This window comes from Perna viridis, chromosome 1 (genome assembly GCF_037379345.1).
Source record: "Perna viridis isolate PV_CMFRI_1.1 ecotype Kerala chromosome 1, ASM3737934v1, whole genome shotgun sequence".
In the NCBI taxonomy this organism is placed as follows: domain Eukaryota; kingdom Metazoa; phylum Mollusca; class Bivalvia; order Mytilida; family Mytilidae; genus Perna; species Perna viridis.
In genome coordinates, this window is record NC_142445.1 from 30640023 (window position 1) to 30664223 (window position 24201).

General features: G+C 31.2%; 1 protein-coding gene across 5 annotated transcripts in view; it reads left to right on the top strand.

Annotated features, from left to right (window-relative positions):
• LOC148628320 (membrane-associated guanylate kinase, WW and PDZ domain-containing protein 1-like) overlaps nucleotides 1-24201 on the top strand; it is a 53762-nt gene that overhangs the window by 22409 nt on the left and 7152 nt on the right. For 4 of the 5 annotated variants that reach the window (XM_088586044.1, XM_088586045.1, XM_088586048.1 and 1 more), the window contains 16 exons: nucleotides 5972-6029; nucleotides 6690-6748; nucleotides 6972-7079; nucleotides 8668-8706; nucleotides 11572-11760; nucleotides 13792-14442; nucleotides 15187-15221; nucleotides 15652-15736; nucleotides 16536-16583; nucleotides 17592-18628; nucleotides 18968-19166; nucleotides 19704-19835; nucleotides 20805-20852; nucleotides 22678-22845; nucleotides 23607-23641; nucleotides 24114-24178. In XM_088586044.1, the coding sequence (XP_088442170.1) occupies nucleotides 5972-6029; nucleotides 6690-6748; nucleotides 6972-7079; nucleotides 8668-8706; nucleotides 11572-11760; nucleotides 13792-14442; nucleotides 15187-15221; nucleotides 15652-15736; nucleotides 16536-16583; nucleotides 17592-18628; nucleotides 18968-19166; nucleotides 19704-19835; nucleotides 20805-20852; nucleotides 22678-22845; nucleotides 23607-23641; nucleotides 24114-24178 (2956 nt within the window). The remainder of the gene's footprint in view (nucleotides 1-5971; nucleotides 6030-6689; nucleotides 6749-6971; nucleotides 7080-8667; nucleotides 8707-11571; nucleotides 11761-13791; nucleotides 14443-15186; nucleotides 15222-15651; nucleotides 15737-16535; nucleotides 16584-17591; nucleotides 18629-18967; nucleotides 19167-19703; nucleotides 19836-20804; nucleotides 20853-22677; nucleotides 22846-23606; nucleotides 23642-24113; nucleotides 24179-24201) is intronic. The other variant, XM_088586046.1, reaches the window with a different exon arrangement.

The following is a 24201-nucleotide window of genomic DNA, read 5'->3' on the forward strand; positions in this document are numbered from 1 at the left end:
TTTATACCCCTGGCTAACAAAGTTTGTGGGTATATAGGTTTCACCCAGTTCACCTGTCCAAACTATTTTCTAAGCAGCTTGTATTTTTATGAAACTTTGTGGGATGTGATGTAACCAGATGGAGATGTGCACACTGTCAGGAATTCATTTTTTTTGTCCTGTTGTTCTTTCTTCTGTCTACATATCTTATATGCAGAAGTCCTCCTTAACTTCTCTACAGATTTTGTTAAAATTTTATAGGAATGTTAGGTATACAGTGTAATGTGTAGTTTTGCCCAAATGAAAATAATTATTGTCCATTGCCTGCAAAGGCTAATCATTTAACTTTAGGGTTTTCCATGTTGTTTGAACCTGGAATTATTTGGCATCTTGGTAAAAATGGGAAAAACAAGGTTTTAAGGGTGTTAGGTGTGAATGTGTACTTGTGAATTTGCAAGCCACTTTTACTTACCCCACTTAGCTTGCTAACCACTTTTGTACCAGTGTCAAACAACTTTTTTTCCTATCTCACATTCAATAATCTAAAACAATTCTAGATTCAAATAATTTGTCAATACTTGACTTTAAGTTATAAACTTAAGCAAAAACAAGTTGAAACTTGACTTTGACCATCCATTTAGGTTCATACAGTTTCTTTCTGTCATACTCTAGCTATTATCTTTTGTTCTCACCAAGTATCTTGTACCAACATTTAGTCAGCAGATTTCAGCTGAATTTATGACATTACTTTCTTGAAGTTATAGGGAGTAATTTTGGCACCCAGTGTTCATCATATAGATAAAGTAGCAATTAAAAAATCTTTAGCAGTTGTCTATCACCTTTTCAGGGGAGATAAGCAATCTCAAATCATGCCAACTGTCACTAGTGTAGCATTGTTTCTTCTGTTTATTGTTTTGTAGTCAGAAGTCAGTTGGTGGGTTAAATGATTTCAAACTGTAAATAGTTCAATGTTTCGGCTTTTGTTTTGGTTTTGTTTTGATGATTTATTTTATAATTATGAAACAATTTTAGTGAATCATTGTTTATTATCTTTGTAGAACTGTAAAGAATGATTTTACCGTGAGTTCTTAATGAATATTTGGAATGTTTTCTGCATGAGAAATTTGTTCATGATGTCCAGTTATCAAAGATGAGTGTGTAGGGTATTGGATGTCTTTGAAATCTTGAATTTTTATCAGTGTTGGGTAATGTAGATATGTATGAACATGTCTTTGTGGTCTGTCTTCAATTTAAACCAGCCAGAAGAGTGGTAACTCAAAATTGATCTTAATAAAACAGAAAATGTCATCTCTACTTTTGAAATGTCTCTTCCTGTTAGGATTGAAAAGATATCAAATGTTTGGGGTTAGTTTTGAAAACTCTGGAGAAATAACACAGAATGTGCATTCATACAGCAGTAGCAATCTCATTATTTCCTAGCGATAAAAAATTACACGTTGAGTAGATCAAAATAATTCTTGTCTATGATTTGTCCAGGGAAATCATACAAAATGTGTTTCATCCTACGTCATAGCAAGTGGTACAGATGTTGATATGCTTCATTTCTATAATATTTATCTGATTTAAAGTATAAAGGCAACATTAGGAGCGTATATTTCATATTTTCACATAAATTTTTTTTAATGGTACTATATCTCTTTGGAATAGTATTTCATATTTATATGTAGGTGGTGTTATGCCATTTTAATGAATACAGTTTGCTGATAGGATGATTGATGATGTTACAATGTATATACTGACATAGATAAAAGAAAGACAACTCTGTATTGATAGTGGATTCCAATTTCTTTTTTTATGTTGTCTCTCTTTTCTTTTGCTCCTTAGTTGCATGTTAATTCTTTATCCTGCTACCATTTCAATTGTTTTTGCACATTTTTTGTTAAAGTTGCACTTGCTTTACATTTCTAATTCACACAAGTGTATTGAATTCAAATTGATAAGTTGAAGAAATGCAGTGTCTTTTGAATGTAAGAATAGATTGTAACTTTATCATAATTAATGGAGGAAGACTTCAAAATATATCTTAAATTTTTGATAATATTGAAAGATAAGATTCTCGCATTAAGCTTTGTTATCTGGCCTCCAATGATGTTAAAAGAATTCTGTAGAAAGTTTTATTAATGTGCATTAGCTGACATCATAGTCAACTTAAGTATGCTGCAGATAATTACACAAGTTTTCCCCAATACACATCATCAGTGTAAACTCATACTCTTGCCTTTCACCTTGATAGCTCATCTTCCTTGATTGAAGTGAAATGTACATGAAATATACAATCTATAAAAAACTTGGCATTCTGATAAAGAGGTTATCAAGATATGAAAATCAGAGGCTGGAAGGATAAAATTTATTGTGAGAGGAATATTAAGGAGCATCCCAGGTTAGTAAATCAATTAGGAAATTTGACAAAGGGTTGAAAATAATGGATTTTTTACTCCCCTGTTTATTTGTTGGTATTATTTATAGTGTTTTCAGAGTTGAAAGTAGTAATAATTGTTAAAAAATGGTTGTTCATCAACATTCCGAACTTCTTTTTTTTTTGGCTTAAAAGGGCTGTAGTTTTTTAGGGGGTAAAACTTTTAACATAATTAACTTATGTTTTATAACATGGCATCTCAAGTTTTTAACCAGCAGATGTTATAATGGTGTTTTTGGCTTTGTTTAGATCCAATCTTTTGAGTGAGCTAAATGATATACATGTAGTTGTATTAATGGTTTTGCAGTATCCTGTTTCAGAATTATGATAAAGTAAAAAGTGTAGCTTTATAAACATCTGAATCACCATTTCATGATTGATAAGAGTTTGTACTAGAAAATAATGTTTCCTCTTGTAATGTCAGAGTCAGAGCATTAATGAAATAAAGTGAAATTCACTTTTCAGTTGATGCACAGAGCATTTGCTAATGTATTATTTTAATTTCTTCACTATGGAAGCTTATGTCTCATTTGTTGTCTAAAGGTCTTTTGGTGTTTGTCAAATCACTAATTCTTATTTCATTTGCAAGGAAATATAAAACTAACTTATTTAACATAGTTCCCATTGAAATATATATATCAGAGGTGTTTTCCTTATCTGACTTTCTATTTTGACTGTCATTTACACTCTACAGGTAATAAATCTCTCCATGGTACCTACATGTATGTTAAAAAATACAAGTCATGTTTTTTTTTTTTTTTTTTTATATATATATATATGAATGGTATTCTTAATTTATGGCAAAAATACGAATTGTCATGAAGTCACATAAACAAGTCTGAAATGTCTGTATGTGTTGGGATTGTAAGTCTTGTTCTCATTTTCCATACTGGAAATTCCTACTTGGATCGCATTGAAAAACAAAGACTTATCTGCATTTTATTGTTTACTTCTGGGATGGCAAAATGCTGCATAACTGTGCAAAATCTTCTATTCTTTACATTTCTTAACATTTTAATCATGTAGAAATAGGTGTTTGTCATTTCCTATTGGTATTTTTACAGAGATAGATTTGTTTTTTTAATACTGAATTTAGCGCTCTGTAAATAAAAAAATTCAATGCTTTTGAAAATTAGCTTAGGCCCTATTATCCTGAAACCACTAAGTCAATTGACGAGACTTACATACCCTATTCAAAATTGCTCTGGCCAACTTAGTTTTATAAATAAGTACCAATGAGTTACATTCTCACTTAGTGTGTAAAAGAAGTTATTATTGGTTGCTTCTCTCCTTGAACTTATGTTGAAATAAAGCACTAACAGAATATCACCTGCTATTTTTTGTAAAGTGACAAGTCTTGTAGTAGAGATCTAATTATTGATATACATGTACCCAGTGCTTTGAATAAATTAGTTTTTTTTCACTTTTCACTTAATGTTTATGTAGTAAGGCTCTCCTTCATTACAAAACTCAGCTTGATTTAATGTTTTCATGAGAAATTTTCAGTAAGTTTGTTTCTCTACAAGGACAAAGAAATCTCTCATTTGTGGATGGAAGAAATATTTGAATAGGGGACAATTTTCAGGTCAGTTTTGCATTAACTAAGGTTTACAGATAGCTGAAAATAGTTAATTTATAATCATGGTAAAATTTATTTTTTTTTAGTGGATGAAACTTATTTTAAGAAAAGTATGAAAAAGAAGCCATCTTAGTTTTGCAAATGGCATGGTGAATTTATATAAAAAAAAGTATTGACAAGAGAGTGGTGACCTGCAGATTTTTTTATTGTTCGTTGCTTTGATGTCTCATTGGCAATCATACCAGATCTTCTATTTTTATGCTTTCCACATTACTTGTAGATTAGTTTAGGTTTTACTAATGTGCTTACTATACTCAGTCCATTGTGTCATGGTAAAAATTACATGTATGTCATTTTCTGTATGTGATGAGGATGTAAGAGTGTTGATAATATAGTTACAAACATATGATGTGTTGACAAGACGTATAAAATGTCAGTCATGAACTTCTTGACAGACTTCCATCTGCTGTAAGATAGTCTGCTTACTGTATACATACTATGCACATCTGCTTTGAAATTCTTGTTTGATGATGCTTACTGTTTTCATTGTCTGTCTGTCTGTTGCATGTTTTATTGTTGTTAGCTGTCTCTTTTGTTATGTATTGAAATGATATTATCCAAGTTGTCACTTTCTCTCTTACTCTCCTTCAATTAATACTTTAATGTCATCTTCCATCAGTTCACTTAGAAGATGATTTTATATCCAAATTAAAGGCCCCATGTGAAGTATGGTTGACAGTACAAGCAATCATCATAAGGGTAGGGCTTGTTGTCTGAAGTTTAGAGGGCAGCAAAGGCTGGTTAATGTGACCATTTCACTTGAAACAAATTAATTTTACGGCACATTTCATGATGTTCCATGGAGGAAAATCTTTATATGTTCCATTTTTGTCATTTGAACCTGTTTATATTACCAGAACTATACAAACACCAATTGTAGGAGAACTTTTGAAATATCTGGCTAACTTTTTTTGAATTACTTCAATATGACTCAATTCTACAAATAAAATAAATCATTTCATTTTTTGTGTTTTATTGTTTCAATCTTCATTAACTGAACTCTCTTGAACTGAAAAACCAAGAGTGAACTAAGATGTGTTTGAGATACTGTACTGATTAGATAAACATTTGATGGATTTTGTACCAAAAAAGAAATGTTTGTTTTGATTTTATATGCACCAGCAATTCATTACACCCTTTGATTCTGAGATAAAAATGTCGGTAAGCTCTCAGGAAAACTTTATACAAATATATTTTAAAATGCTAGCAGTTAAAATGATTGTTTTAAAGATGGTGCTTTACATATGCCTTTTAATTTTGATACCTGATACATTTTCACTTGGATTAACAGAAATCATTAATTCACACGTTTTTAATAGCAATTTCTAAAACAAAACAATAAAGAGAAGTTGGTGTACATGAAAAAATGTTTTCCCTTGATGTGTGTGCTTTACTGAATGGTGAGCTTTGTCTTCCAGTAGCTGGCTGTGTAATGCCTTTACCATCTGTAAAATGATGTAAAGATTATAAACACAGCTGTAACTATTTATAAGCCTTACACACTGATTATTTGGCTAAGCATTTGATAAGAGTATTTCTCCATTTCAGAAGGTTTTTTTTTTCTTTACTTTTCACATTTTGAAATTTTCAAGAGCAGGAAACAAGTAGTCCAAGACATTCAAAGTAAAGTATTTTATCTGAAAGAACTTTATATTAAAATTGGAGTTATATTCTAAGTACTTCAGAAAACATTTGCAAAGAATATTATATATTGGTAATGTTCCGTTTTTATTGAAAGGTTTGATGTTCAGTTCTACCTCAACAGTGATTTGTAGTTATTTTTGGCACTATAAACTTTTTATTTTCAGCTGTTTCTACTTTGTTGGAAGATTATTTCTACTATGTGGGGTATAAAATTTCACTCTATGTATCAAATCATGCTTAGTAGATTGTTTAAAGTTTAGTTTCTATTTCAGAACTACCATTTGGCTGGGAAAAAGTTGAAGATCCTCACTATGGAACATACTACATTGAGTGAGTATACTTTATCTATTCATAAGACTACTTTTCTAAGAGAATAACTGTTTATTTTTTAGGTGCAGTATTAAAGCAACCATTGTTTACCAGATGTCATGACATTTGACACTATATTAACTCAATTACTGGAGTAATTATAATGAGAAGTGCATATTGGAATCACCTTGTCTGCCCAAATTTTGTCACAGCTATCTGGATTGATTTTAAAATTTGGCTTTATATATATGGAAGGGGCAAAGGTTGTGAGTGTTAGCTTTACAATGTATGCAACTGCATGTTGTTCTTGAATTGAGCTTCAGTTTTGTGGCATACTATACAAACAGATGATGCTACTGCTTTTATGTGCTGCAGCTCCTATGGTTTTCAAGGTCAAGGTCACATAATTGTTTATATTGTCATTGTTGTAGATTTGTCTTTTCCAAATTTTCTGTGAACTTCCAAGTGACAGAAAATCTCTGTCGAATCATAAGGTCCTTCAAAGCAAGCAATAGAGATAACAAAGAATTCTAAGAATGCTGTCATCATTGATGCAGTACATACATGTATCAACAATATTACATGCACTTGACATAATTCCATATCTATGTTAACTTGTCTTATATAAGCTTTGACGCAAATAATTCCGTTATATTATGACCTATGTATTATTGTTTACAGTCATGTGAACAGGAGAACACAGTACGAGAATCCAGTAGCACAAGCCAAGAGAGCGCAAGGTATGTTTGTGTTGGTGATATGTTTGTTTTGACTCGTTAAATGTATACTCTGTGTTGTTGTCTTAACTTTGTAAAATGCTTGTCTACACCAAAGAAGAAATATCTTACTGTATTCATTGTAATTTTAAGTATTTAGAGTTTTGTGATTTCGCTTCTGATAGTTGATTTTATTGTCTTTATTAACTCCCTCAATTAAACTATTTATATAAATTATTTTTTATAGGAAATGATTTGAATAGTACATTACCAAGGACAAAGAAAAGTCAAGACTTTGCTAAGAGATCGACTAGTGATTCCAACATGATGAACCATCAAAGAGGAGCCCCACCAGGTACATTTTATGATGGTTTAGAATTTAAGTTTGATCTTTAGTAGTTCCAAGATGAAAGTGGAAGGATATTAATATTCTGTTGCACTGACATTAAATTAAGAGAATTTCATTTGTTTCTGGTCTTGGATTTGTACTGGAAAGGCCCCTGTTTTATTTTTGGATTTTACTTCAAGATTTGATCAAGTTTAATTTGAACCTATCAGATTTAATCTTTAGAGTTTCCCCATTTCAAATTTTTCCAGAACTTTACATGTTTAGAAACTGAAATTTTTCTAATGTTTAATGATAAAGATTGTCCAGTGAAGTGAAAGTTTAGAGTTCCTTTATAAATAAGTCTAAAGGATGTGACTTAAAGATGTTCTTTCTTTCACTTCCATGTAAGTCCTCCTATTTTCTAAATGTTGTATTATGGTTTCCCATTCTTCTGTTTGTCTTTATACTGTAAATGTACTTTTTTTGTTTTGTATTTATTTAAACATCATGCTAAAATTTATTTGAAAAATAATAACCCACGATTATGAATATTTTAACTTGAATATGAAAATGTTCGAGAGCATCTTATCTCAACAATATGTACACACGAAAATAAGTAAAATCACAGTTTCATCAGACATGATTTTCTTCTGAATTTTTTAAACCTATATTTTACCAATACAGTTATTATTTTTTTTAACCATACATTTATGTTTACTTCCGATTTCATTGTTTTTTGCTTTCTTGGTTGGCTTCTTAAAAACATGTCTTTTATCATATAATGACTTAAAGAAGTTACAGGATTTTGATCATTTTTTTCTTCTAGAATGTTGATCTTGATGAGGAAGTGACCCGACATATTATTGATTTAATTCAATATCTCAAAAACATGGAGGGATTTTAATGATATTTTGATACAGTGTTTGTCTCCATAGAAGAATGCTGCCTTTTGGGGTTTTTTTTTTTTTGTTGTTTTCTAATTTTTTATCCAAAATAATAGAACTTATAACTTTGAAAGAAGGGGGCTTTGTAATAAGTGAAGCTCTATACATTTTCGTTATCATAGTTCATTGTTGCAAAGCAAAATTGAGACTTATCCAAGATAGTCTAAAGATAAAAACTCTATACTCTCAGGTTGTTACTACATGTAATTTTAGTATTTATAGACTTAGATTTTATCAATTTTTCATGGCAATCAATACTATACAAGGTGGTAATATTGGTGTTTTTTGTGGTTAAATAAAAGTAGTAACCAAGTTACCAGGGGGTGAACTGGTATATACACCTTTTTCTATAATCTGTGGAAATTTAAAAAAAAATACATGCATAAAATAACACTTTCAGGAAATAGAAAAAAATAACCACCTTGATGGTCTTCAAAATGTGCTTCCTGAAAAGTGCAACTTTATCGAGTATTTAATATTATCTGCTATTTACAGTGACCTTGAATTATAACTATGATATTTCCTTGATATTTATGTATCATGCTTTATGACTGCGCTGATTCAACCAACTATATTGTATCTTTTACCTGAAAAGGAGTTTCTAAAACCTACTTCTTTTTCTATTGATTTTTAGCTTGCATGTAAAAGTATGATTGCATGTTATTTTCCAGATTACAGTCAGCATGGGAAAGCTCTGAAGGCTCGTAAAGGTTAGTAGTGTCAAAATGTTACGTGTGTTTGTAAATTTACTGTGTTTGTAAGTGTGTTGTAGTTTTTGTTTAAATACAAATTAGCATTTCAAAATACTAGGTAATTTTTAATGTAAAACTGTGATATTTTAAACCAATTTCACTTTTTGGGATGTAGATCTAATTTGGGGCTACTCAACTCTATCAGAGATGTTTTTTCAACTGAACTGAATTCAGAATTGCAGGGATACAATTCTGCAGGTTTTCCTTGTTCATGAAATAAGCAAAAAAATAAATCGCATGCAAAACTAAGGTAGTACAATACAGCTAGGTCATTTCTGAAAATTTGGTATTATTTTGTTGAAATAAAGCTGTTTTCAGGCAGTCTGCACAGAAATTTCTAGTGTTTTGTGCATATTTTTGAAATCCTTGGTGTGTGGAGCTTCAAGTCATTTATAAGTAATTTAGTGATTATTGTTATAAAATCCAGTAGCCATGGTAACATACTGAAAAAAATATTACTGAGTTTAAGTACTAATCAGGGGTGCCTTTCCAAAACTAACAGCCAAATACTATGTTTTATAAAATATCAGGCACTTAGACACTACCACAGGATGAAAGCATGCATGGAGTTTGTGGAAGAAGGGTAAAAATAATAAGACCCTTTTCAGTTCATTCTCTCACAATTTTAGTTCTGAAAGTTCGTGCGAAATAAGGTATTTTGAAAATCAGCCTTCTGATGCTGAGGAGGGAACCTAATATGGCAGGGAAATGAAACATTCTGGATACCATTCTTCATTTAAATTACATCTGTTTACCATTACATATATTACATCTGTCTATGTATAAATGCTTAACAAGATTTGAACAATATAGCCACCAAATTTCAACTTTGAATTATAAGTTTTACAAAATTTGACGGGGGTATCTTGGTGTGCGAAACAGTGCGCCTTAATGTAACTGTAAAGTGTACACTAAATTGGTTTACATTGCTTATGTATGAAACAGTTTCTGAAGCACTATTTAACTATTTTGTGAATGTATCACTTTTAAGGGATATTTTAAACCTGATATATTATAATTTGTATATAGGTTTCACCCTGTCTGTCTGTCTGAACTGTTTTCTAAGCAGCTTGCAGCATTGTTATGAAACTTAGTGGGATGTAATTTGGACAAAGTTGTAGAAATGAAGGCTGTTGAACTCAGGCATTTTTCAGCAAAACTTGGTCTCATGCGTTGTCCCCAACTCTTCTTCAGCGATTTGTTTTGCATTGGTTCTCCTATAAGTAAATGCTGAAAGAGTTGCAGCAAATTTGGCTGAATGATATTTTCACCAGAAAGTTGTTTTTCAAGATGAGCGATAATGATGCATTCAGGTCTAGTGAAATCAGTTTCTTGGTTTCCAGGCATATCTGGTCCTTTTTAGGGTGCTTTAGTACCCTATTTTGTTCCCATATTAATAAAATGTGAGAATTTACTCTCAATACTTTTATGGGCAATAAAAAGAAAAAAGTATCTTTTTTGTCCTCATTGGTTTTCATGAAAAAATGACCTTAAACCCCAAAAAAGTTAACTTTGAATGACCTCACTAATGGATGTATACAATGTAGTTTTGCAAAATAAAGTCATTGAAATGTAGAAGTACAAAAATTATAAGGAATTTACAGTATTATTTGTTCAATGATGGGGCACTGTTTACTAAGTATTGTATTTAAATATCCATTTGAGGTTTTGTTTAGAAGATAATTTTTAGTAATTACCCCTAAACCAGATTTTATTTCCTTGTAAAATTAGCCCTTTTAAAAAAGTGTTTTACTATGGATGAATTGTTATTGTGTATTCAACTAATTACTCTGATGCCTGAGACTTTAAATAAAAATGCTTTAGTGTGGAAAAAAAATGGACTTTAACTTAATGAGCATTGTACAGGATATTGAGGTGGAGTAATTTATTTTATTGAATCTCTGAGAAATTAATTAATATTTGCTAGCTTGTTAAAGTATTGTAGTTGTTGAATGTAAAGAAATATAGTGAATTATAGATTTTTTGTTAGGTTCAATCATTATAAAAGATCAGTTAAGTGTAAAATCTTAAGTAATTACTGCCTTTCTTTCAACTTTTTTTCATTTATTTGACAGAGATTTCCTGAATATTTTGTGCAGAATTATTATATACATTAAAACATGTTTTAACTTAACCCTTCCTGGACTGAAGGATTTGTTGTGTTTTAGACAGGTGTTTGATTTCCACAGGTTTAAAATGTATTGAAACCTATATGTATTAATTTCAAAATATGTCTGGTTTACACAGGTTGCGCGTTTATCCAGGGTTCCATTTAGACAGGTTTCTTTGTATATGTTCCCTTTAATAGTATGATGTAACATGACTCAACATAATGAGCCATATGTGTAACAGCTCTTTAGAGAATTGTCCTTGTGGATCAAATATCATATATATGTCATTGCATTTGACAAGTCTATCAATTGTCAACATAAAAAAAGTGTTCTTCACCTGTTTCTAATTATACTGTAACTGTTTGATTAATAAAGGCTTGTTGATGTTCATTTCTGTGTGCTAGGCTGTAATGTACTTGCTGTTTATTCACTTTGGATTAGGTGCATGAATTTTTTTTTTAGTAAGAGGCAATCATTCCTATTATACTAGTGTCATTTAAATATGATTTTTTAAAAATTGTTGGGAGCTAAATTACCATCACTTTGATGTTACATCAAATTAAAGAAGCCATTAGTTTTAAACAAGTGATTTTACTTTGCTGCCTTCTGAGCTGGATATTGACATTTCCAGGAGCTGGTAATCCATTTCATAAAAGTTTGTTTCATTGTATGGATTTTCTATTTTTTAACTTTAATGTCTAATTCATTTCAGATCCCAAGAGAGTTTTCACAAAGAATCCCAATGAATTAAAAGGTGAAATTATAAACACTTCTTTAGTGAAAAGTATTAGAGGATTTGGATTTACCATTATTGGAGGTGATCACTCAGATGAGGAATTCCTGCAAATCAAAAAAGTTGTAGAGAATGGTCCAGCTTACCTTGATGGTGTACTCCAAACAGGTATGGTCATTTCTACCTTTAAAACTTTTTGCCACTGGCGAAGGCTGTAAGGTTGAAAATTTGGACCTCATTTTCTATATTTTTATGAGTTTTATTTGTATTTAGTACCCTTTTACCTTTTAAATGTGGCTATTATTCACTAATTTATTATGATTATGATTAATATTAATATGAGTTTAGGTTATGCCTGTGATGGATGGAGCTCAATGTAGTACTTTTGACAAAACAGTGCTTTCTGGCTCCGCACTTGTACTAAAGCCTACTTCTGTGTCAGTCTATTTCTTTACTTTTTTCAGGATATTTTTTTAACCATTCATAGTTCTGGTCTTACATTTTACATTTATAAGATATTACTGACGCTTTGTCCATATGATTGGGGTTTTTTTTAGCTTTATGGGACATTTTCACCTTTCTTCTCAAAGTATGATGATGTGAAAAAAAGTTTTTCCAAAATATATTTCCAATGATTTTTCAATTATATTTTAATATTGTATTTCACAAATTGTATTCAGGAACCTTTACAATTTAGTCACACCACAAAAATGAACATTTAAAAATTAGATACATGTATTTCCTCTGTATCTAATTTCATTAATTATTAAACTGTTTGGTTTAGATTGCAATATTCCTATTAGTGCTAAAATATAAATGTGGAACTTTGAATCTTTTTCCTCATTGCATGAAATTAAATTTAGATTAAGTTACAAAATAACAAAATATCTGTTGCAAATGCTTGCATCGATTGTTTAATTTAGGGAAAATAAGATGAGGTAGTCATTGATTAGGTATGAGGATACTTTTTTTTTCTATCATGATGACGTAAATTTAAGAATAAGATGTGTTGAAGGTGCGATTATGATCTGATTCAAGCTGCTACATTGATAGTTGGCAGTACCATCACTCATTTCATTCAGAAATATTCTGGCAATTTTAATTACTGTGATGTACTTCAGAAAGACATGACTTCCTATCTTGTGTAATGAGTTCTGAAGATATGAACATGAATGAGTTGGAGATTGGTAAAGTAAAAAATATTGTGGGGAAACTGACTGAAAAAAAAGCTACTGTTGTAAATTGGCAGAAAATACTTCATATTTATCACTGTACCAACAATATAATGCTTTAAATTACAATGATGTCTTGAAATCACGTTAGGTACTTCTCTGTCTAAGAGTCAGGCAAACTGTGAATATGATGTGGCACATTTGAAAAAAAAAACAGAATGATTTTATTGTATTATCCTAGTGTTTATACCTCATTACATGCAGAAATATCCTCCAAGGTGTTGGTAAAGTTCACCTTTTTAAGAAATTGATAGGTCAAATTTAATTAAAATACACGATGGTAAAATGATGGAAAAATTTTCATGTACTTTTTCCCTATATAAGCAGTAAAAAATACCTTTGCAACAGATGCTTCAGGATAAACTTAAATAGATTTTTAGTTGTTTTTTTAGATGTATTGAATATGTCTGAGGCAAAAGAGACTAAAATTAAAAAAAAAAAGAGATGTACCACCCATTACCTGATTCTTAATTAGAATGATACTTAATAAGATTATACTCTTATGGATGGTTAAGTTTAAAAAAATCAATTTTCAGTTCTGTGTAGTTCTGTGTTTTCTATTGAACCACTTCCTTCTTTTTTCACCAGTGTTTCTTTTAACAAGATTTCAATATCGAGGTAATATCTTCCTTGATCTAAAGTACTTGTATAGGATAATATAAATATAATTTCAATCATGATTTTTGTCTCTGGTTTATGATGCAGCTTTGCCCAAAATGACCTAGAATAAATTGACCAGATAGATAAGGGTGTCTATTTACTCATTAACATGATAAGTTTGCAAATGAATGTCATCTCATTCATTAATTATGCAAGTTGATTGAATTGACATTCTTTCTTGCCAGGTGTTAAACTCCATGTGGTACCCATGACAAGACTCCCTTTACGAATGTTACATGTAGATATTGCAGTTTTGTTTCTGCCATATTTTTAGTTCTCATTATTTGATGTGTTCATTGTTTTACAGGAGATGTTCTGGTTTATGTTGATGACAAATGTGTGTTAGGATATTCTCATCAGGATATTGTGAATCTGTTTCAAACAATTCAGCCTCTTCAGAGAGTGAAATTATCTGTCTGTCGGGGATACTCCCTTCCGTTTGATCCTGATGATCCAAATACGGAAATTATAGTGACAGTTGCAGTGACACTTCCCTCCGGAGACGCACCTACGGCCGCTTCCCCACCAAGTTACGCATTTCATTTGGAGAATCATCCGAATTCAAACATGAATTTTACCTCATTCAACAACCCTAAGTCATTACCTGATTTGACTAGATCTGTAAAATCAAGTTCAGACAATTCTCTTCATGGAAGTGGAGGCAGCATTCATAAGGAAAATACGCCAGACGTTCTCTATTCTTCTCCAAAAGTGGAGACATTGACAATGCACATTGTGCGAGGTGAAATGGGATTTGGTTTTACGATAGCTGACAGTGCTTTTGGACAGCGAGTAAAACAGATTCTTGATAAACCTAGGTGTATGGATTTACAAGAAAGTGATATTTTGCAAGAAATAAATGGTTTTAATGTAAAAGACATGTCTCATTCACAGATTGTTCAGGTTTTAAAAGATTGTCCTAAAGGAGTAGAAACGAAGATTGTTGTACAAAGAGGAGGTGAGTTTATGTTGAGACATGGTCTAATTAATACATAAGATTTAAAAATAAAGAAATAAGTTTGTTACTAAAACAAGTCATAAAGTTGTGACATAGATCATTCCAATTTGTCGTGGTTTATTCTATGGTCACAGTAAACCAATATGGGCAAAATTATATGTTAAAAAAAAACTGTTACTGTAATTGCATTGAATTGTTGAAATCCTCTAGAAGTAAATACTACTGTTTCATGATATACCAAGTAAAAAATAATGGTAATAGTTCTAAGTCAAAATGGTAGAGGCAACTTTAACAAGGTCCTGTGCTTTACTATTTAATAGCATTGTCTGAACGTTGAACTGCCTTCACACAATCATTCAATTGCTCAAAGCCACAAGGACAATAGAAGAACCTATGAATGTAAACAAATACAAATTTTAAGACTGAAAAGATGAGGAGCTTAACCCCTAGAATCAGATCAAAATAAAAAAGGCTATTTTTGGGAGTAGTGCCCCATGTCCTGAGACAATTTGAACCTGATCCTGCCATTCATATGAAAGCTTTTCCCATGTTTATTTTAACCTTAGGAAGGAATAGATGATTTCCTATGTTTATTTATGACCCTGGGGTGGAAATCAATCACCTGTATATTTCAGACATTCCTGTACAGCAATTAGAAATTGATTACTGCTAATACCAGACTTAGTGTATAAACTTAAACCAAGGATTGTGTATTGATTTGTTCTGTATTTCTTTTTTTTTCAGGTGTTCCTGTGAGGAGTCGTAAACCATCCCAAGGGGTAAGGTTTCATATTAAGTATACTAGATATGAATTAATTTTGCATGATGCTTACAGTACATCTGAGTTCTGTGTCAAATTATCATGATATTGTCCCAGAAACCGTAAAAACTTATACCATGTTGCCTTAAAAACATATGGCGTCTGTGGAACTCACTGTAATATAAGGTTTTTGAAGATATTCGTTCTTAAAATAATACCAAATAAAATGGTTGGATTAAGGTAGATATTGATGTTGGAAAAACTTATTTTACATCAGAGGTGTCAGTAGTATCTGATAAGTATGATAAATGCATCATTATTCCAGTGCACCTTTATCTAATTTATGCAGGTGTTATTATGACCTGATTTAAATTTTTAACATTGTACATGCATTTTGCGCTGCTTTTGTTTAATAACATGAGTTAGTAAAGCAAGTTTCTATATTTTAGAACAAATCTGAAGGAAATGTATCTGATACCAGTTTTAGCAGCAATCCAGGTGCTTTCTTCTTTAATGAGGATAAAAATTCTACAGGTACATATTTAAGGTTAAATCTCAAGATATTTCAAAAATTTTACAATGCCGTCTAACACATTTTAAATTATGTGACTAGTCTGGAAGTAATTTAAATATTTGGGAAGAAAATAATGAAGCATCAGAAATGAAAGGTCATTTCAGAGGCATCAAAATTGAATGACATGGCCTAAATATACAAACAGGAAACAGAGGTGATCTACATACACAATGCAACAAAAAAAGGTTTATTTTTAAAATATCTGAAAACAGTATAAAACTGTGTGTAGGTTTACATTCCTGCATGGTATCCAGAGAGAGTAACAGATTAATGTCAGGAAGGAAGGAATCTTGTATTTAAAAATACAAATATTGCTATATTGTGAACATGAAATGTGATCTGATTTTGGCGTATGAAGATTTTTATGAAAAAAATATATATGTTCGTTTTTTTTTACACACTTCTATGGTTCTGGATAAATGCAGACTGACATTTAACACACAGTGCAAATGTACTAGACTCAAAATTCAATATCGATAAACACAAACCACAATTTAGTTAATAAAGAGCAAATCAAAGAACAAGAATATAACCATGATTCTGTATTTAAGTACAATTTCTGGTTTGAATTGTTCTTCAGTATCAGTGTTCTGGAGATCAAACTTAACATTGTTACATACTGCATCAAATTTAAAGACTGATTTAAGAAAACAGGCAGAATCTACTTTATTCCAGTTTTAATGTTGTTAGATTGTGAACCTTATTGGCATCTTATTTATTGAGACATTTAATGATTTTTTTTTTTTTTTTTTTTTTCAGATCACAATAGATTTGTGAATGGTGGAGGTGATAATCACTCAAATAAAGGTATGATCTATTTAATTAGTAATTTTTCTTCTTGAAAAATTGATGTGTTGAATTGAAAATGACTTTTAGATTGTTTTAATGTCATTACACTGTAGGCATAACTGAAGAGGACTATATGTTTTCATTCTGACTGTTTGTCTGTCCTTTAGTTCATCAACAACATTGCATGTTTTCTGGACTTTTTTGTATATGTTAAAATGATTTATCTATGAGAATATAAAGATGAGTAGCAGATCAAGTTCAAATTTGGTTCCATTTAAATAGTGTTTCAGGGATTTCAAAGATAATTTTCAAATAATACTGTACCATTATATTTTCAGATTTTACACATTGGTGGATTCTTTTTGTGCTAAAATTGGTCATAAATGAGCAAATTATAGCTTGAAACCCTCCCCTTTTGAAAAAAAAGTAATTAAAATTGGAACTGAGGGCCCTCCCCTTTCTGTTTTAATGAATCCTTCTATGTGCATGTTACTATAGACAAGTTGAATTTCCCACATGAATATGTACTACTATTGTTTTTCTGTTTATGTAAGATATGTTCATTGTTTGATCAGATAGTTGAACACAGTCATCAGCTTAAGAGAACAAAGAGCTGTCATGCATTATCTAGTTCCACAATTCTTGAATAGATATAAAAAAAAAAGCTATTCAAACAACTTTGAAGTCTTATCAAAGTTACAGATGACAGAAAAGCTCCATGTTTCAAAGTAAAGAAAATAAATATTAAAAAAATTAAGTCGTTTGATTAGAATGTTTTTCACATCAAATGCAAAATTGCTGTTGTAATCTGTAAGTTACCCATGACTTAATAGAAAATGGAAAGATAAGTAATTAGAACATTTTATTCAAGCTTGACATAAGTTAAATCCCTCACATCTTTTTTTCCGCTATGTTTCTTTTAAATGCATATTAATATTTATCTTCTGTATTGTGTGGTATGGTTTATATCTCCTTAATTAGGCATACAATTGGATTAAAAAGATACCAAAAATTTTTCTCTTTCAGAAAATGATATGGTAGATGGATCAAGGCCAGCTATTCCCAGTCGTCCTAAAACTCCAACACAATCAGATTTCCGACCCAAAACACCAGTCTTAACAGAAAGGCCTAAAACACCTACACGACCTGTGACAAACGATGATAGAGGCAAACCCCCACTTGCCAATAGACCAATAGACATGTTTAATACAAGAAATGATCTGCGGAGAGACCATGATGAAACCCGTGATTCAGGAAGTCAAGGACAGGACTTAAATCAGTCCCGTGGATCATCTTCTGAATTTCATGACATTAATTCTAGACCACCGCCAGGTCCTCGGTATGACCAATATCGGCCAGAACAAAGGTCTTTTGGAGGTAGACAGGATACATTCAATCGCAGTAGTAGTGCTACACATAGTTTTTATGATAGAGACCGTGAAGTAACTAAACCTGGTATGTTTCGTAGTCGGACCCCAGGGCCAGATATGTTACACAGGGGTCAAGGACCAGATTATAGAGGTAGTGAATATCAAAGACCTAAAACTCCTACGGCACAAGACATGTCAAGGAGTAAAACACCTTTACCAGGAACATCATATGGTTACAATAGGGACAATTCAGATTTTCGCTACCATAATAATACTTTCGGTATGAATGGACCTTCACGGCAGGGATTTGGTAGCCAGCAGCAGTCACGGTGGGGGTTTAGTAATTATCCTGGATCCCCTCCAGCTTTACGCAGGGGTGGGGATGATTACCATGACCCTTACAAAAATAGTTTTAGTTCATTTTCGCAAAAGGGTGCTGGTCATCCATCTCGACAAAGCACATCATTTGAGGATGTAGATCCAACTCCAAGTAATTTAACTCGTGTTCCAAAACGTTTGCCACTTCAGTCAAACTCTTCATTCAATAGTCAGTATTCCAGCTCGCCTCGACTTCCACCAAGAATGACAAATAGAGAAGATGCCATTCGTGTGGCAGAATACTCTGTGACTTTAAGCAGACAAGATAGTGGATTTGGATTCAGAATTATTGGAGGTACAGAAGAGGGATCACAAGTAAGTAATATTAATTAGCATGTCTTCAATAACTTAAATCATAGGTGGTGAGACTTTTATTTTTGTATCCTTAAAAATAATACAAAAATTATAATTCATCAAAATCAGATATCAAAAAATCACAGATTGTAAGGGTATTCATTTTGGTTATCAATTTGTTTGTAATAATCAATTTCACAATATTGTTTTATTATGTTACTTTTAGAATGATAACATGTATAGTTCCACTGGGATAATGTCAAAACTTATTTACCATTTTATAAACTTGTTCCATTCTATCTTTCAATTACTCTGTGTCATCATAGCTTCAGACTACATTCTGCATGGTTGGTTTTGTAGGTTTCTGTAGGCCATATTGTCCCTGGTGGTGCTGCTGATTTAGATGGCCGAATCAGAACTGGTGATGAAATCACACATGTTGATGGCATTTCAGTAATTAATTCTACACACCAACGTGTTGTTCTACTAATGACCAATGCAGGAACTTCTGGCAGAGTAACGCTAGGTTTACGGAGACGAATATTAGTATCGGGTAATGGTTAGTATGACACCAATGTATTGAGGTCTATTTGTGTTGTAACTCTTCACAGCTCTAGTTTTCATCATCATCTCCCAGATAAATTGTGGGAAAAAAATATTTGCATTTAGTAAAAGGCAGTTGAAGAAAGGATTTTGCTTATTTTAACATGTTTTGGTTTAATTTTCAAATGATGATAAACCAAACTTACTTAAACCTGGTGTTGACCTTTCCAACCTAAGTCTTAACATTGGTGATATACTGATGTAACTAGTTAGTGAAATCCACCCAGAATATGTATTTGCTTAAATTATTTAGTTTCAAACTAAAAGCCTTTCTCTCTTATGTTACCAAATATTGATATTTTGTTGGCAGAATAAAAACTTAAGACAATGTATACTAGTTTAAAAACATGTAAAAGATGAATATCTCATAAACCTGTTACTGTTATGTGATTGCATGTTTCTAACAAGATCTTTATACCAATATGGAAAAGAATAATCGCTTTTTTCTCTTGAAGAAGTATGATTTTCTTCTACCAATTACATAATATTGCAGGGGAAACTTCATCATATAATGGGATGAGTGAAGTTTATGATGTAACAGTAAACCGTCGTGAAACTGAAGGATTTGGTTTTGTCATCATTTCTTCAGTTACTAAGTCTGGGTCGGTGATAGGTGAGTTCATAGGTATGTGTCACTGTGTAGGCAAGGTTATTTAGGATAGTTTGTTATACACTGTAAAAAATTTGTAGAAATTGTGTTCCTTAAGATTTAGGGGGAGATAACTGACAGTAAGGCATGTAATCTATATTTTGGCAGTTTGTATTAGTTTCTCATGATATTTTTGTTTTTTTTGTTTTTGTTTTTGTTTTTTTGTATTTTTGTTTTATTAAGTTTTCTTCTTTATAATTACATTGTCTACTTTAATCTGTAAAATGAAAATCAAGGCATTCCAAATCTATTTTGTTAAAACTTGTTCTAAATATATGGGCATTTTACATTACAAAAATTTGGAACATGATTTTTGCAACAGATGTTTTTCTAGTAGTTCTTTAAATGATAAATGTGTACAAATTGATGTTTTTTTTTTGTTTTTTTTTGTTTTTTTTTGTTGTTGTTTTTTTTTTTTAAGATGTGATGCACTTTAATGATTGTCATATTCACTCTAGAAACCAAGTTATATACAGTGTAAATTTGAGAACTGCTAGAAAAATAGATATAGAATAGTATATAAAGGTTAAAGCTGTTTCATTTAGTCAGATTATTACCTCGATGGTATTAAGCTCTTTTTATGGAGGAAGAAAAAAGCAGAGCAGAAGTTTGCTCAGTCAAATTTAAACACAAAAAAAGATTACAATGGAGCAGTTGTTTGGTAAACACAGATATTTGGTGAATGGTATATACACAAGATTGTACTGTTGACAAATACTGTTCTTTAGCACTACTTTTTTAAAGGGGTTTGTAGATTCAAGTGATTACCTACTTTTTATATAGTGAGACCAGTGCACAAGCACTTGGTGTAATTTGAAAAAATCGCAAATAATTATTTTGTGAAAAAAAGTTTGATTTGCTGCATCAGCAAGCACATGGTAATCTGAAAAAATTATTGAAAAAAAATGATAATTTTGTGAAAAGAAGCTTGATTGGCTGTTTCAGACGGCGTTAGTGATTGGTTGGATAGGATTAATCTTTATCCATGGATTGGTGAGGACATTTTCACACAGAAAAAAACAGATTTTGCATCCCTTTCACAATTGTCCATTGCATATGTTGCATTTTATTGTTTTGTGACATTGTTTTTATCCCTTTTATTGACCTTAATGTTGACCTTGCATATTTTTAGATGCTGCATCATGTTAAAACTTCATCATTATTTTTAAGTCATAGGTTTTATTTGTTTGGTGTCTTATTGGACTTCAATGTTCATTATCATGAAGTTTTTTTATGTTAAAAAAAAATCACATTGTCATGCAATTCAAGTGATAATTTTTTGTGAGCATGATTTTGTCATGTTGCATGCATTTAGATTATTGTTGTCAGCTGCATTTTAGGAAAAATACTTAATATCACTGCACAAAGAGACGAGCCATTATTTTTTAGTTAGCAGCTGAGAAATGCTGTAGGGCTTGTGATTGATTATTTCTACAGTTTAAGTAACATGATTGCAATACTATGGCAAGTAAAACATTTAACTTCAGGAGTAAGAGCTGGCCTGCCTTTGATTGAATGTCATTAACTGATGAGCTTCTTAATTGTCTAGTTAACTACCTAAGGAATTTCATCAGTGCTTGTGCCTGTAATTAAAGGAGACCCAATTCTTCCCCTGAAGTGATTTATTTACTCGCTGTATAAATTTTGGTATTACCCAGAAGATTGACAATTGATCAGGAAACTTGAGCTTCTTGATTCTCTTTTTGTTTACCTAAATACTGTTATACCTCAGTATTTATATTTTATGGGTACATTGTAAATTTCACAATTTAAACAGGAAAAAATTTTATAGGAAAAGGATGTTTTTAATTTCATTAATTTTTATAAAAGAAGAAGTAACAGGAGATAAGTAAGTGGGCTTTAACGAAAATTCAAAATATTTCAACTGGAATAAAATATGCCAAAAATTAGCACCCAGCAGAAACAACCAGCGATATGGTGTCAAAATTAACTACATGATGACAGTGTTTTGAGAATCAAGAAATATATATATGCGTGATCTCACATGTTATGTTACCATATATTACACTTCCCAAGATTTCCATGTGTTTTCCCCCTTTATTTTAAATATACAATGATTTTTGTTGCTTGAGTGTTGAAGTATAGTTTGATCATGTTTTTTATACTTGTATTTCAAAAGCTTTTCATGGATTAGTTAATATCATGGTTGAAATTTTTTTCTGTTCATTTTCACAATAAGTTTTGTAGGCATGCTTACAGTTATTTTGATATATAACTGTTTTTATTGGTTTCTTTTTTGTCTGAAGTATTTAAATTTAATGATTTATTTATGAAACTTTGTACCATATTACTTCCTGTAAAGTACCCTTAAACTTTCTATTAATATGTTACTTGCAAGACAATTCTGGGAAGAAAATCTTGCCAATGGTAGTCCAAATAGATTGTATTTATCAATATACTTACTAAACTTTTTTGAACATATCTTAAATGAACAAAATGATGAATTTCCGTAGGCAAAAAAGTCATTCAAAAAGATGATACAATTTAAAATAGTATAAAACCTTTCTAAACCAAACCCCATTTGGACTATGGACTTTGTTTGATTTAGATAGGTGTTTACTTTAACCAGGTTAAAATACCTTAAACTGATATGAAGGGTCTTTAAAAGTATCTCATTTTGACAGGTTTTTGGTTTATTTAGGGATTTTACTGTATAATGTATACTAGTATACTGGTGCATTGTACATGTGCTACGACCATATAATTGGCAAGATCTTCTTAAAATCTGTTAACAAATTATAGTATGTTTTGCAGGACATTTGACACAAACTTTAAACCTGTTATTATGACATTTCAGGTCGCATTCTTGAAAACAGCCCGGCTGAAAGATGTGGCAGATTACATGTAGGAGACAGAATTTTAGCTGTTAATGGTGTGGATATATCATATATGCATCATGAAGAAATTGTCAATCTGATAAAAGAAGCAGGATATACTGTTTCATTAACAATTGGTATACCACAAGGTAAACTTTATCTGTATAAATAGTAGAATACGGTAAACTTTATCAATTATAAATAATCCCACAAGGTAAACTTCATCTGTTAAAAATAGTACTGCAAGGTGAACTTCATCAATTATAAATAGTACCACAAGTTGAACTTCATCTGTTAAAAATAGTACCACAAGGTAAACTTTATCAGTTATAAATATTACCACAAGGTGAACTTTATCAGTTATAAATATCCCACAAGGTGAACTTTATCTGTTATAAGTAGTACCACAACCTAAACTTTATCAGTTATAAATAGTACCACAAGGTGAACTTTATCTGTTATAAATATCCCACAAGGTGAAAACTTTATCTGTTATAAATATCCCACAAGGTAAACTTCATCTGTTATAAATAGTACCACAAGGTAAACTTTATCAGTTATAAATAGTACGACAAGGTGAACTTTATCTGTTATAAATATCCCACAAGGTGAACTTTATCTGTTATAAATATCCCACTAGGTAAACTTCATCTGTTATAAATAGTACCACAAGGTAAACTTTATCAGTTATAAATATTACCACAAGGTGAACTTTATCTGTTAAAAAAATAAAGTACCAAAAGGTAACTATCAGTTATATATAGTACCACAAGGTGAATTTTATCAGTTTATTTTACTGGCTGTCATGTTACACCTAGTTTTTAGACTTTCTTTTCTGTCCATACTCATGATTGTGTGGTAATCATAAACATGTTTATTAGTGCATTATTCGCCCCTCTTTTTTTTTCAGATGATGCCTCAAGTACAACTTCTAATTCACAGAAGGTATGTTACCTAAACATTCAATCTGTTGTACTTACTTTATTCTGTGTTGACGACAGAGGTACAGAAAAATAGCAGTTTTAAAGTCAAGCAATGAGGGCAAGATGTGATGTTCAGTTGAGACGTTAAAACTAACTTTATCCTCTTTTCTGCAACATCACAGTCAATGTTTGATAACATTGTCATTGGAAAATGCTGATAATTTTTATTATTATGGCAATAGCCTTAGATAGGAAACTATCAGGCAGTAGGGAAAATGAGAAATTGATAATGTTGTCAATAAAAGTTTCTATGGATGTTCTGAATTCTTATATTGTGGTTCAAATGACCTCACCTGCAGACAATTTTAGATGGTTAATTTATTTCAGAACTTACGACACTGATGCAATTTAACATTGTAACTGTTATTATTCTGTGATGTCTTATGAAGTTTATAACTTGGGATAGTAACTGTTATATTTTTTTTTTTTCGCAGGGTTCTCAGGGTTCAATGGTTAATGCTATGGCATACCCAACAGCTAATGATACTGATTTTAGAAGGTATGGTTCACTTAACTCATCAA